This window comes from Lytechinus variegatus, chromosome 8 (assembly GCF_018143015.1).
Source record: "Lytechinus variegatus isolate NC3 chromosome 8, Lvar_3.0, whole genome shotgun sequence".
Classification (NCBI taxonomy): Eukaryota; Metazoa; Echinodermata; class Echinoidea; order Temnopleuroida; family Toxopneustidae; genus Lytechinus; species Lytechinus variegatus.
The window spans coordinates 1,119,269-1,135,194 of record NC_054747.1 but is presented as its reverse complement, the minus strand read 5'-3'; the positions used below and the strand labels follow the sequence as shown (position 1 = coordinate 1,135,194).

The window sequence follows — 15,926 nt, the reverse complement described above, 5'->3', positions numbered from 1 at the left end:
CATACATCTACTTGATTTGCTAGACCAACACGGACTCAAACCGTAGGGAGGCATGTTTTCAATTGTAAGCCTAAGAAAATTTAAAAAAACAAAAACAACGAAAATTAGGGAGAGGGGGAAAAGCCGCAGCTGCTTTAAGCGCCGAAGCAGCAAATCTCGCCTCGCTGGACGGAATGTCCTTCAAGTAGAATGAAGTGAAGGAGTTAGTTGAGCGCCAAAAGGCGGCCCTCAAAATGTCCTCGAGAGGAATGCCCTGTATACTCAGGAATACTCAGTATCATGGGCCCTCGGCCTAGTGTCAGGAGAACAACATCACCAGCTGACTAGAGCGTAAAATTCGGAATTTGTTGAAAATTTCAACAAGAATCGTGATCGGAAAACTGAAGCTTTTAAGGCTCAGTAAGTGATCAATCGAACAATCTGAGAAGGCGAGATATCTCAGAAGCCTCCGCGTGGGAGAAAGCGCCCAGAATTCGATATCTGTCTCAAATGCGTGAGGGCAGAAAATCTGCAGAATTCTGATAGAGAGCTGTGGCAAAAAGTTACTAGCGGTCCGAAGGGGACCAGGAACGACGGAGAGTAGGGATTTAAGAAGAAAACCACTCGTAAGGCAGTCAAGGGTCGAGAAAGCGACTGAGTGCCATCCTGTTAATAAGGAATGCCGCGGACCTGCTGCCTATGTAGAATAAAGCAGTCTGGTCAAAAACAGCTCAACCGGGCGTGTCAGAGAAACCGCGCGGTACACATCACGACAAAAGTGTGATAGACCGAGTGATCGAGAGAGAACTCAGGATCCCCTTTCTCCCATACTGATTGAAGCACCCATCTGAGGGTGCAGTGCCCGCGGTGGAAGAGGTGGCTTGGCTCAAGCCACCATCGCCGAGAGAGCCCGTGAGGCTAGGCTGCGATGGCTGTCCGCTGGGCGGGGGAATCCCTAGCAGCAGCAAGTGTACGCCAGAGGGAGCTGGCGAAAAGTCTCTGTCATGATCTTACGTGAAAGCGACAATCAAGAGATGTTCTAACGAACAGACATCGCCAGATATGATACCTCAACTGTTACGTTCCCAACGGAATCGAATGAGGTAGCAACGGCCCTGTCCTATCAAGTTGGGGACGGGAACTGGCTAAGAGTGTCGATGTCCTCGCTTAAAGAAACAAGCGAAGGAGGAAGGAGACTTGAGGAAAGTAATCACAAAAATTTCCATCAGTCTGCGGTGAGAACCAGTTGTTTATGAAAACAGCCACAAGGCCTGGTCTCTCAGGTGATCGTAAGAGCAAGCACCGCCGGCGCCGGTTGCGGCAGCGTGGAACAGTCCGATATCAGAGAATAAGGAGTTTCAAAAAGCTGCGGGGGGCGGCAAAAATGACGCCCTAAGCAGCAGGGGATGAGCATCTAAGTTTCTAAAAGAAGAACTCCAATGAAATAAATCACTTACATGGAGAGACTCATCCACAGTCGGCCCGAGAAAAAGCGGGTCGTAGTGATCGTGGTTAGGTAGGCATAAGCATACATACATCCACGGTTACATCATCCTCGGTCGTGCGGTGACCATGGCCACATGCCTTGCATGGAGGGAGGATGAAAGCAGCATGCGAGGCGACTCGAGTGTGCCGAGTGAAAAAGCTTCTAAATAAGAAGACGGTTCGACAAACGGGCACGGTAAGACATCCACCGTAGACCACTCCACACAAGGAGGAAACGGCGGAGACGCCCGCAAGCTTGACCCACATAGAGGGCAGTCTATAAGATAGACTGTTAGAGCTCGACCGATGGTCTGGCGGCGTACAGTTTGGTGTAAACTCGCCGACCCGGTACGGTGGGTGTGCCCAGAAAGTAGGCATAGAATGCCGACAGAGAAGTCTGGGGCTTTAAAGAAGCTTGAACACACGTACATAGCCAACAGAGATGTACGGCGGTTTCTTTCCTCCGAGATGATGCTTACCCGACCGGGAAGGACTCGGGGAACAGCTGTGAATGTCAACAGGAGGGATATCTAGTATATGGAACTTTTAATCGCCGTGACATTCAGATCCGATATACATACTCATAAGTTCGGAGAGCTATGAGGTAGTGAGACATACCGCTGAGCGGTGATGGTGCTCATATCGGAGTCGCCCTCTCTTCAGCGGCGATCGCTGGAGGACGGGCGTCTGTATTAGCCCTGACTCTGGCCTTGCAAGGGTAGGAGCTAAGTAAGACAGGGCACCCTTACTTTCGAATAGAAAGTGAGGTTCAGGCCAGAAACCGAACTGGGCCGCGCGAGTTGGTTCGGTATATCTATCCTCGCGCCCAAATACATGGGAACGCGGGAGGGAGTGAGCTCCGATTTCTCCCAGTTGATCATGAACCCGAGGCTCTGAGTCACCCGTAGTAGCAAGGAGAGGTGAGCTTGCAACTTTGCCTCCGAGTCTGCGACAATAAGCCAGTCGTCTAGATAGACGAAGAGTCGCAGGCCTTGGTTTCTCAAATAGGCTGCCACAGTGGTGACTATGCGAGTAAACACTCGGGGCGCCGGTCGCAGCCCGAACGGGAGGGCCCGGCGCGAAGCTGGATGGTTGGGAATGTGGAAGTACGCGTCGCGTAAATCCAGAGACACGGCCAGGTCCGACGCCTCCAGTGAGGGGAGGATCGTGGCTAACGTTTCCATCCGGAAGTGTTCGGCCGGAATGAACGTATTGATTCTCTTCATGTTGAGAATCATTCTCAATTTGCCCGAGCGCTTGGGAATGACGAAAATCGCGGATAGACAAAGATTGGGGTTGTCTGACGCCCTCTCTATCGCGTCCTTCTCCACCAGTGCGGCGATTTCAGCCGCGATGTACTGATGGTGGAGGGTGGAGGAAGGCGGTGAGGCGATGCGAATCGCACCGTGCGGGAAGGCTTCTATTTCTATAGAGAAGCCGTCTCGCACGACGGATAAGATGTATGCGTCTTCCGTGATTTCCTCCCAAGCCGGGAGAAAATGCCGGAGACGCCCGCCTACCTTGCCTAGCGCTCGGGACAGCATGTCAAACCGACTGCTTCGGTTTGGGCGGCGCCCTCGAAGCGGGTCGCCCCCCTCTTCCCCTGCCTCTGCCTTCTCGCTGGCCTCGAGAGACTTGAAAGTTTCGAGACGGCGGTGCCGGAGCCTGGCGCTTCCGGGCAGCAGCAGAGCGGGGGTGGGTTTGCACCCTCGGAGCTGGAGGCTTCCTCGTCGTAGGAGCCGCCTCGTCTAGGGCGACCCCGTCACTCTCCGAGACCCCCAATTCGGCCGATTGAGCTCGGAGCGCCTGAAGAGGCGGGGCAAAAAATAACCCCTGCTTCATGAATACCCCCGCTCGGAGGGTAGATGTGAGGTAGATACTTGTCAAGCAGCGCCTGAGCGCTTACTGAAGAGTCGACCGCGGGATAGGGGTTATCCTCGCACTGGCCGCCTTCGAGAGACTCCTCGTAAAGGGAGTCTCGCTCCATGGACTGAACCAGGAGGTTGTCCCCATGACAAGTTTCCTCCCCTGGAGGAGCTCCGAGAGCCGCGGGAGCCGTACGGCCTCTCCGCCGGCTCTCATGAAGGCAAGGGAGTCCAGTAAGCGCCAGGGTGGCCACGCGTGTCGGCTGGGACACGTGCTCTGAGATCGACGAAAATGCTGGAAAGCACACGCGATCTTGAGGTGCCCGGTTAGCCGGTGCACTGGCTGGCGATTTAACTCTTAACATGCCAAGCACACTACTAACCCAATGCCACAGTGCTAATCCGATGCTATTCCCCTGTGCCAGCCACAAAACCCCCCTGTGCCACATTGATTTGGGGATCGCGAGCCGTATTCACTCCTTTCAATAGTCATGATTATAATTGCTTGTAACTCTCTAACGATTAGTTTATCCACAAATTATTGTGTAGTAAAGTTGTAGGAAATTTCATACTCCTTATAATGGTGTCCTCATAGTATGGATTGGTTATTATCTTTACTGCTAAAATATGAGTTGTATCAAGTATTTCCATTTTGTGGAGTGTTTTGTATGGATAAAAAAACCTAGGTCTTTCTTCTCAGAGGCGGAGCCATATCTTGTAAAAAAATGTAGAAATACTTGAAAAAGTCCAATGTAAACCGCGTAAGTTGATCTGTCAGAAAGCAGAGTTCGCACTGCACACAATAGTGCTAATTACGGCGTGCATGTGATGCGCAATACAATGCAAAACGGCGTAACAATGATTGTAATTCCGAATGTGCGCAGTCATGCACGAAGCAGGCGAGGGTAGGAAACAATGCAAGCACAAAGCAATCAATAGTAGGCGTGCGAGCACGAGTGTGGCATGTAATAGTAGGATACGTAGCGTGCACGAAGCACTCAATGAGTTAACAGAATCGCTCGAGGATTTCCCGGGTGTCTGGTGGTTATTACCCACTTGTCTCGCTTGATGCTCGGGGGCATCAGCGGGGTGAGTAGACGTCGAGGGTGGGGTGAACCCGCACTGCTCGAAAGCAGAATGTAGCAGCATGAATAGCTGTGACATCTGACCACCGACACAAGGGTCTGAAGGAGGAACGCCCATGGCAACAGGGCTGGCCGACCTCTCCTTCGACCTCTTCTTCTTCTTCTTTTTTGCGGGCTCCGCCGGCGTGGCCGGGGCAGAAGAAGGCACAAGAGGCACGTGTGATTTCTTACGATTTGCCGCCCCTGGCAGGGCGGCCGCCAACAACGAAACTTCACCCGAATCTGACGGGGTCAGATTGTGGTCACAGTCTGATGTGTGACGCCTCTCGCGGTAGCAGAATGTAGCAGCATGAATAGCTGTGACATCTGACCACCGACACAAGGGTCTGAAGGAGGAACGCCCATGGCAGCAGGGCTGGCCGACCTCTCCTTCGACCTCTTCTTCTTCTTCTTTTTTGCGGGCTCCGCCGGCGTGGCCGGGGCAGAAGAAGGCATAAGAGGCACGGGTGATTTCTTACGATTTGCCGCCCCTGGCAGGGCGGCCGCCAACAACGAAACTTCACCCGAATCTGACGGGGTCAGATTGTGGTCACAGTCTGATGTGTGACGCCTCTCGCGGTAGCAGAATGTAGTAGCATGAATAGCTGTAACATCTGACCACCGATACAAGGGTCTGAAGGAGGAACGCCCATGGCAGCAGGGCTGGCCGACCTCTCCTTCGACCTCTTCTTCTTCTTCTTATTTTGCGGGCTCCGCCGGCGTGGCCGGAGCAGAAGAAGGCACAAGAGGCACGGGTGATCTCTTACGATTTGCCGCCCCTGGCAGGGCGGCCGCCAACAACGAAACTTCACCCGAATCTGACGGGGTCAGATTGTGGTCACAGTCTGATGTGTGACGCCTCTCGCGGTCAGGGGCTGGGCGATCTCTGCCGATGCTATCACGGAGGACGTCTTATACGACAGAGAGCCTGACCTGTGCCGGGGGACAGAACCGCACTCTCTCTTCCCGGACTTCCGGTGACCCGGTAGCCGGTGGGTCGCATAGCCCTTTGGGTGCTGCGGCGGCAGAACCTGGTTTAGGCTTGGAAGCCTTGGCTACCACTTTTTTCTTTGTCCGAGACCGTGGCACCACAGTCTCGGCCTTCCTACTCTTAGCATCCGACCGCAAATTCGGAATGCTGATTGACGCAACCTCATACTCACCGCCGCCGGGGGAAGCGGCCGATTTCTGTAAACTTGCAATCGGGACGGTCCCCGTGGAGGGCACCAGGTCCTCTGGGGCTGTGTTAGTCCCACTCATCGGTACCTCTCTCTACCCTGAAAAAAGAAAAAACAAGAATTTTTCTTTTTTTTGTTTTTGTTATTATTACAAAGATCTCGCTTTGGAGACCGGAGTGGTCTTTCCCTCCTCCTATAAGAAATTTGTTTGAGCAAAACAGAACAAATCAAAAGGGGAAGGGTACGAAGTTTCCACCTGCGAAGAAACACAAAAACAAAAATTTTCAGAGCAGGAAGAAAAAGGATTGAGAAATTTTACGATAATTTCCAAGAGGAAAAACGTAACCTCCTGCGGAAAGGTAAAGAAAATTCAGAACAGGAGGAAGGAGGAACGTCTCTAGTAACGATTCCAAGAGGAAGAACGACACAGTAAATCCTCAAAGAAGAATCGTAGAGCCCGCCTGTCGAAGTAAAAAATATAAGACTAGGAGGGGAGAGGGAATTGAACGAAGAAAACAATTCATTTATTTTTGGGGGGGGATTGAATAACCAATCAATCAAGTTATAATTGCGTAAGTCGAATTAAACAATCCCAGAAGAGAAAAAAGGGCTTTAAGTTCCGTCTGTGAATAAAATATCAATCAAGAAATTTATTCAGAACAGAAGGAAAAGGAATTGAGCTTTAAGATCCGCCTGTGAATAAAATATCAATCAAGAAATTTATTCAGAACAGAAGGAAAAGGAATTGAGCTTTAAGATCCGCCTGTGAATAAAATATCAATCAAGAAATTTATTCAGAACAGAAAGGAAAAAGAATTGAAGAATTAATCAATCAATAATCAATCGAAAATCTTAATAAATCAATTCCGGAAAGCAAGGAAGGAACAGAGTTGAAGATCCCAACCTGCAAAAAGAAATAACAATAACACCCTTGACAACAAAGTGTAAAGGCTGTCTAGAATTTAATTCAAAACGGCACCAAAAACCACCACACTTTGAACGTGAAGAACAAGAACCGTGGCAGGAGGTGAAGGCTTGCTGCCACGTAGGCAGACCAAACCCGGTGCCTCGCGAACGCGCTAGCGATGCGGCGCGACGAGAACCCAAACGTTAGGAAAACAATTTAAGTGTCACCAAAAACACGCTAAAAAGTCGCGCCGGGTGTAAATTCTGAACACAATCTTTCATACAAACGGAAAGATTGAATTTAAAAGGGAGAATGCACAACAGATAAGCAAAAATAATATACCAAAGCTCAAAAAAGATTTGAGCTTTAGGAGACTTATCTGAGCACGTCTTGACAGATGGCTTGCCGAAAGCAAAAGAGGAAGATGGACGCTAATTGCGCGGTGATCATGGGTAGTAAGCCTGAACGGGAGAGGGCGCGCTCGCGCTTTTTAAATTCTTGGGAGTTCTTTTCGGGTATGGCAGTTCAGAGGGCTGAACTAGCAAATCAAGTAGATGTATGGAGTTATTGAAGTAAATCAAATGTTACAGAGAGATTGGCACTGTTGTGTAGGCTTTATTAGGTAATCATTATGACGGAATTTGAATTATAAAGAGCTATTATCATATATTATGAACAAGTGCAAATTACAGTAATATGTACGAAAGAAGGAACAGTGTTATAATACAACATAACAAAAATTGCTATCGCGGAAGCGGTTTACGGTTGGCGTACACCATGTGTTAGGTCCTGGAGGGTCTTAGAAAAGGTAAGTGGATATAATTTGAGGTGAAATGAAGAGGCGAGAAAGTTGTGTGGCAGTACCGCCACAAAAAAAAACACAATTAGCAAACAATCAGCCTGAAACGTCGAGTCTCCTCTCCTATTCCTGCTACACTCTGGTAGCCGACTCAGGCCAGCCTTTTCTCGCCTGCTCAAGCTTTCCACTTCTCCTGGTTTACAGTCCTTCAAGGACTACACTCATTTCTAAAAGAATACTCCACTTTCTATCTACTTTTCTTATGTCAGCCCCTCCAAGACTTTACACATGGTGTACCATAATACAATGCTTTCTCCATAGCCCTTTTAAAGGACAAGTCTACCCCAACAAAAACAATATAAAAGCGAAAAACCAAACAAGCATAGCAATAAAAAAAAATCAAAACATGTTAAAGATTCGCTTAATTTCATGCGCATTCTGGTCAGTATGCAAATGAGGGGACTGATTACATCACTCACTATTTCTTATTATTTACATTACAATAGCTATAAAATGGTGTCGTTTTCTCCCCATTTACCTTTGATAAAAGTTGTCTTCTTCCCTGGACATTGTGGAATTGGCACTGTTTTGACATTTTGTAGTAGAGTTAAATTTGTCAAATCAGTAAAAATTGAAATAACAAATTATTCAAACAAATAAAAAAAGATATAGAGAGTGGGGGACATCATCAACTCACTCATTAGCGCATCTCTGAATTGTACATAAAACTGTTTTGTGAAAAGTAAGAACTTTTTGGTAAGTGGGGCTGATGGTTGGGGAAAAAATGCAAACCTAAAAAGAAGAGGTTTTTCTTGTCCCAATTGAAGGTGATTTGGGTCAAACTTTTTTTATTTTCGCAAAGCTAACTGATTTCAAGGTGGATGCCTGTGGTGTACAACATGTGCAGCTTTCCCCTCCCCCCCAAAAAAATAATAAATAATAAAATATCGGGGCCATGCGACCATGTCGGTCATTGACAAAACAAAATATTAAAAGTGTCATAAGTGTCATAAAGACAAAATATAAATGGAATGATCAAAGATCACTCAAAGTATATAACAATAATTAATAACCAATGTACTAGGCATACAAACACATGTATTGTTCTTTTTTATAAGAAAATAATCGTTGGAATTCTACAACCCCACAACAGTTAACTCTGTATATTGACAAATACATGACATTTTTCGTAAAAGATGCGTATTATGTCCCTATCAGCACGAAGTAAATTGCGTCGGAGATAAAAAATCTAAATAATGCCTTTCATATCGAAAATGAAATACAAATTTACATACATGTAAGTATACCCCGGTTTATTTCTTGTACACATATCGTTTTATACTGGCCTATTGCGCCAGACGCTACTCAACATATAAAAAATGAAGACCTACACGTCGTTTTGTATTCTATACGAGTATAAATCATTGAATATGATGAGTAAAATGTATTATATCGTAAATAATTCGATATCCATTTGATATCTACTTATTACGTAATACACATATTACGCTGTATATTCGTGATTGAATATAAAGGGTGCTTTGTTTAACCAATACAAAGCACGAGTTGTGCCAAATTTCATTCATATCGGAATAGGTTGGCCTAGTTTTGGAAAGGACACGAATGCAGAAAATCGTATTCTATGCGACAAACGTGGGCAAAACGTATGGCTGGACGAGAGAATCCCCTCCATGTCCCTGTTAGACAGTGCTGAATGTTCGGAAACTTTGCCGATTGTAGAGGGGTTGCAGCTCAGTGGATGAGTCTTGTTACGATACTGCAACAAATAACAAATAAATTTGATTTTTAATTTCCTCTTTTTTTATTACAGGAAATAATTATACATAAACAAAACAAATAATGATCTTACATAAATCTCTTGAAGTGTCCGATGTAAAATCCCGAAGTGATGATACTATATCCAAGTAATTATCCAAATGATAAAATCCCAGTTGACTGGCGAAAATTCACAATGATGGCGATGATTTGTCCTTGCTTGCATTTTTTCCCTCACTAGGTTTATTGTGGGATTCAAATGACCCTTTACCTTTCTTTTTCCAATATTTCTTGAAAGGAGGCCTATCTCCACTACCTTTATGTGTGACCTCAAATTCATCAGCTACTATGGCTGCTTTACTGACTTCAGTAACTCTATGGTCATCTAAGTGAGATTTAATGCCAAAAGGAAGACTCTTTTTGAATTCTTCTAGGAGGACAACTTCCCTAAGGTGAACAAAATCTTTTTCAACTTTCAGTGATCTGTACCACTTATCGAACATCATTTCTTGTTCCCTAGCAAATTCAACATATGTCTGGCCTGATTGTCTTTGCATGTTCCTAAATTTATGTCTGTACGCTTCTGGTACCAACTCATATGCATTGAGAATTGTTTCTTTTACTGTAGCATAGTCACATGATTGCATTTCAGAGAGCGAAGAATAGACTTTTGCAGCCTTTCCAACGAAAACACTTTGGAGGAGAAGAGTCCAGTATTCCTCGGGCCAATTCAATCTCTTGGCCACTTTTTGAAATGACACAAAATATGTATCAACTTCCTCTTCATCAAATTTTGGCACAAGGCGAATGTTCTTCGCCACATCAAAGCCTTGGGGAGATTTATCTTTAGCAGAGTTAGTGCTTGCATGAGCTAACTCCATTTCTTTCAATTTCAACTGGTACTCTAATCTCATCTTCTCCATTTCTATTTCCTTTTCGAGTTTGATTTTCTCTTTTTCCAATTCAATATTTGCCAGTTGGATCTGAGCATCCTCTGACATATTGATAGAAGTTTCAGTCTCCTCTGTAAGCTTCATGTGACTTGCTAACAAGTCAATTATCTCTGCCTTCTTTAAACCTGGGGCTAGAGATACACCCAAATGATCACAAATTGTTATCAAATCATCTTTCTTCAGTGACTTCAAATGATCATATGACAATCCTGTCATTGCAAGACATTCTTCAACATCAAATGTAGCCATAGTGAATATACACAAATACAAGCAAGTAATAACACAGTACAGTATATTCTAGAACTTTCCAAAAATTTCCAGAATGTTTTCAATTCAAATTGAGATTTGTTTCAAACTGACTTTCGTCTCAAATTGGCTTTCGTTTCCTGAAAAACTGTTTTTAGTTTCAAATTGGCTTGTACAAATTTGGTTTTCGTTTCCCGGATAAGCCCCCAAAATTATTTGTTACGATACTGCAACAAATAACAAGAAATTTGATTTTTAATTTCCTCTTTCTTTATTACAGGAAATAATTATACATAAATAAAACAAATAATGATCTTACATAAATCTCTTGAAGTGTCCGGTGTAAAATCCCGAAGTGATGATACTATATCCAAGTAATAATCCAAATGATAAAATCCCAGTTGACTGGCGAAAATTCACAATGATGGCGATGATGAAACTGATGTTGAAGTCCGATGAATAATAAAAGTCACTGTAACGAGTTGAAATGTCCGTGAAGACGATGTTGATGATGATTAACAGTCAATTTCAGCAATCCATGGGTTGAAGCGTGTTCATTGAACCGGTTGATGATGTTGATGATCTCGATGAGAACTGATAATTTCTCTCTCAAAATAACTGCAAACAGTTAATTGATGGTGGGCAAATAATTCCACACAATATAGATATTCCAGGTGGAAATAAAGTGCTCTGATCTGATCTGGTGAAGTGATCTCATATGATGTGGTGATCAAGTGATCTAATATGATGTGATGATCAAGTGATCTAATATGATGTGATGATATCCTTGTAGAAACTGCAGCTTTATATACTAAATTTCAACTGTCTAGATCATTCTAAAATTTCAACTAATCTACAAGCTTCTAGTATTCACTCTTCTGGAAGCTTCTTTATTTCTAAAACATTCTTGAATGACCTCATTGAAATCAACATGTGTAAACAAAATACCTAAGCCTATTCATTTCGACTACCAATACAATTCTATTGTTTGGCTTTTCCCTATTCAACAATAAAACTCCTTGGCCTTTAAATAGGCAAGGCCTGCATAATAAAAGACATTCTGGAACGTTCTTTACAAATCTTGGCTATCCTTAAAGGGAAATAACTAAGAGATGAATGTAATTGCTTTTAAAATTCTTTTACAATTATTCTTATATATAACAGTCTCTCGACTCTGAACAAAAAGGCATTGGGTTCAAATCCGACTGCAGCACTCGCGTTCTTTGGCTTGGCTTTTATCTTCATTTCCCACTCTTCACCAAGATGTAGTGAATGGGTATCCACTAGGAAGGAATTCCTTGAATGCTCGAGCATCCGACCAGAGTACTCTTGCTAAAGCTCGTATGCAGCGCTTAGAAACATTTTGAATAAGCAAGGGCTATATACATGTTGCATATCATTATTATCATCATCCTTATTGATTGATTGCGGAGGTTACTAGGAGTCGCGTTTGTTCTCAATTAAAGGAAAAATCTTACGAACGAATAACAACTACAAGCGATCGTGCCAAAGATTGGCTTGGCTTGTGAACATGGAGTGAGAGTCTCAGGAGGCACTTTTGTCGCAAGAAATTCGAGTGGCGGACCGTGCCATTTCTTTGTTGTATTCACATCACTGCATGACTTTTTCAAAAGGGAAGGGAGCCATGTGAAAACGAAGTCAAACAAGTTCAAGTTTGTCTTCATTTATCCATATCAGAAATTTTGATCATTCTGCCCTCCTGTCATCGTGGTCATGTACAATCAATTAAAAAATGCGTTGCAGAGTTCCAATCTAATAAATGCGATTCTTGCAACTCAACCCAACTTCATAGCTACCCCTACAGCGGACTATCAATTTTCAGGTGTGCTTTATGCCAACTGTTTCTGCTACTGGAGTAAATAATTATCAAGTTAATAACATTTTGAAATAAATACCAATGAGATGATCGATTACGAAAAACGCGAGTTAAAAAACGAATGCACGAATAATGTAACAATTACACCAAAATATAATGCCCTAGAAAGAAAAAAAAATGTCCTAGATACAAAAACATAATGCCATGATTTTAAACTTAAACAAATAATTTTTTTTATATTTTTTTTCTCATAAGAACCTCTCATTATTGCTGAACGACAATCGAATCCTAAGGTATCTATTAAGGAGATATTATGAATTTGAGTAAACAGTACAGCATTCTTAAGACTCAAACCCGACTTCATATCGAACCATAAAGCGAAAATTACCTATTCATTTTAGGTCTGCTTTAAGTCAGCTGTTTCTGTTACTGGAGTAAATAATCTAGAAAGTTAATAACATTCTCAATTAAATACCGATCACGTAAAAAAATACGAAATTCATGAGTTGAAAAAAAATAATGTCTGAGTAATGCCCCAAATACACAAAAATAATGCCCTGATTTTAATTTTAAACAAATTATTTTTAACAGATTTTTTCTCAATATTTTAGACTACACATTATATTTCTAGAAAGGTCAACTCCTTGGATATTCTAAGGAGATAATACAAATTGAGGTAAAAAGCATTTCGTATTAAAATACCCTAACCCTGAGACTCTACGAGATCTCGAAGACAACGAATCGCCTTGGTGACAGCCATATCGTCTGCCAAAAGTTCCTCCTCGTTTTTAACATTTCCATCTTGACTGATGTTCTTGATCTTGTGCATCACTTTATGTCGAAGACGTTTGGGCATCGCCAGGCGCGAGTGTGAGATCCACATGTGAAGGTAATGGTCATACGCGTCCGTGGCAGAATTCCCACAGTCCTCGCACACGTAAATCTTCTTTCGTCGCTTCTTGAACCCAAAGGTCATAGCATTCCATGGACCTTGCTGATGTGGGTCTCTAGGCATGCTAGGGAGACGCGTTGGGTGAATGAGCGTTGACAGATGTTGCATTTGTAAGGCTTTACACCTTTTGGAACATAAAATAAATAATAGGATACAGGGAAGCATCATTCAACTTGATTGAGAAAACACCAAATTGAATGTTACACCAAAAGCAGTTCTGACATGTACTTCATGGTATTGACGTTTGTGAAGGTTTAAATATTATGCCGTTCTTCATTTGAAGGCGTCGTGGTCTAGTGGTTAATACAATTATTGTCTTTCACCAAGAGGATCGAGGGTTATAATACCATCCATAGTGTATTCCCGTTCAGCAAGAAGTTTAACCACATGTTGCTGCACTCAACACGGTGGGCTTAATGGGTAGCAGGCAGGTTTAATTGATTGACTGCAAATGACTTCAGTAAATGGAGCTAGAGCCTGCATGCACAGTGAGCCATATCGCCGTCTCCTTAATTTTATACTGCATATTCCATATCATTACGACTTCCACCGGTTATTCTTGCAGTATGTCTACTGACATACAATTTATCTTAACATAACCTTCACTTTAGAAAAATTAATAACCAACTGTACCTGTATGAGTGCGGCAGTGCCTTTTTAGATCGAACTTGTCTTGGAATCCCTTCTCACAGGGTCTTTTAATGGTTGTGTTCCGTGGCTTTATATGTTTTGTGTATGCTCTCTCCGTACTAAAGGTGCTGCCGCAGGTACTGCAACTGTGTTTCTGCTTTGACCCATGTAATGTTCTTCGACGAAACTGTACTACATCTTTCCCAGAAGATGGAGAGTCGCGGATGAAGAGTGCTAAGGTAGAAACCCAATCTGCATTGGTCCGTTTCGTTCTCAGAACGAAACGACTATATAAAGCATGAATAAGGAGGAAGAAAGGAGACATTGCTCCTCCTTTATTACCTTTGGCTAATTATCCGAGTTTCTTTAAATTGGTGATTTGTCAGGGGGGACAGAAAGGAGATAAGATGAACAGAGAATTTTCGTTGCTTATTTGTAGGTTTGTTTAGTTCTATTTTCAATTTTTGGTTTTGTTTTTGTTTGTTTTTTTGCACTTTCCTCCCATACTTTAGTTTCAGTTTCCCGAAACCTGAAGTTTTATCAGGCCACAAACCCAGTTTACTTTTGCTTTCTCTGTTGGAGCTTACTGTAGCAGAAGAAAATCAATCGTGCTGCAAGAATCAGAACGCATGCATACAAAAGAAAATAAATAAATAAAAAAAAAGGAAGGGAAAGAAAAAGGAATAAAAAGTAAAAAAAAAGAGAAAAGAAGGAAACTGAAGAAAATAAAAAGGAAAAAAAGAAAAGAGAACACAAACAAGAAAAAAAAATAACATGAAAGGAAAAAAAAGAAAGAAAATAACAGAGAAGAAAAGGAAGGCAAAACAAAAAAATAAAAGAGAGAGAAGGAAAAAAGGAGTTGATAAGGAAAAAAATATATGATAAGCTACTGAAAATGATCAAAAGCTGTGGCAAAAATAGCCAATCCTGACTGGTTGCCAACCAAGGAAAGAAGAAGAAGAAGCTAATTAATGTTGAAAGGGTTGCGGGGTTTCTTTTGGTTGTTGTGGTTTTGTTTTTGACTGATTTTTTTTATAAATGTGTCTGGAGGAAAGACTATGCTATATTTACATTTTCTTTAACATTAATAAAATTGTTGGGTCTTTGTTTTTTTCATTATTATTTTCTAGTATTTGTCATTTGCTATTTGATATATTTGGGTCTGGAGTAAAAACTACGCTAAACTTCTATGTTATTCAACATTAAGAAGAATTAATTTAGGGATCTTTATTTGGAAGATTGTTTAAATGTTTTATATAACCTGGACTGGAGAAAAAAGATTGTGACTTTGGACGATATGAACGCATTACTATAGGGTTTTAGTTTAGAACAGATTCGCCGAAAATGAATTCAAATTTATAACATTTGTGGGTAAAGTCATTATTACATTTGTGGGCTATCAAAAATTATTACATTTATGGTTAAAGGGTTTTAGTTTTTAGTTTCAAGAAACCGTGTCTGGAGAAAAGACTATGCTTGATTCTCAATTTACTCTTAGCGGATATATTCACAATACGCGCCGTATAAGTAAAAACGACAACAAAGATATTAATTCCACCAGTTTTAATAAACTGGGTCTTGAGAAAAGACTAAGCTCGATTCTCATTTGTATTACACTGGAATATCATTTTCGTATCCTAATTTGGATTTATGTTATAATTTTGGAAATAACCGGGTCTGGAAAAAGACTTTGGACTTATATTATATTTTTTTAAACAACCGGGTCTGGAAAAAAGGCTTTGACATATCGTATAATTTTTTTAAACAAGCGGGTCTGGAAAAATGACTTTGGACTTATATTATAATTTTTGAATTAACCGGGTCTGGAAAAGAAGACTTTGCACTTTTATGCTATATGAACGTATTACTATAGGGATTTATTTTAGAATGGAGTCGCCAAAAATCTCTTCAAATTTATTAAATTTGTGGGTAAAGTCATTATTACATTTGTGGACGATCAAAAGTTATTAAATTTGTGGATAAAGTGTTATTACATTTTTGGGCGTTATTACATTTGTGGGTAAAGTGTTCTTACTTTTGTGGACGTTATTACATTTGTGAGTGTAACAGGGGGACCTGTATCAAGGAGGCTAAATGTTCTGTTGACAGGGTGACCCTTATGTCATCAACCTACTTCACCCACTCGATTCCTAACTCACCCATCATGCCCATATTCTCCTGAGTTCCATGAACAC

At 42.2% G+C, this 15,926-nt stretch overlaps 1 protein-coding gene across 1 annotated transcript; it reads right to left on the bottom strand.

Moving 5' to 3' along the window:
• Positions 1–12,850: 12,850 nt before the first annotated feature.
• On the bottom strand, positions 12,851–15,894 carry LOC121420567 (transcription factor Ovo-like 2). Its single transcript, XM_041615231.1, is given in 4 exon segments — positions 12,851–13,127; positions 13,130–13,225; positions 13,735–14,018; positions 15,866–15,894. Coding segments are annotated over 4 exon segments (684 nt in total). The 3' UTR covers positions 12,851–12,852.
• Positions 15,895–15,926: the final 32 nt, after the last annotated feature.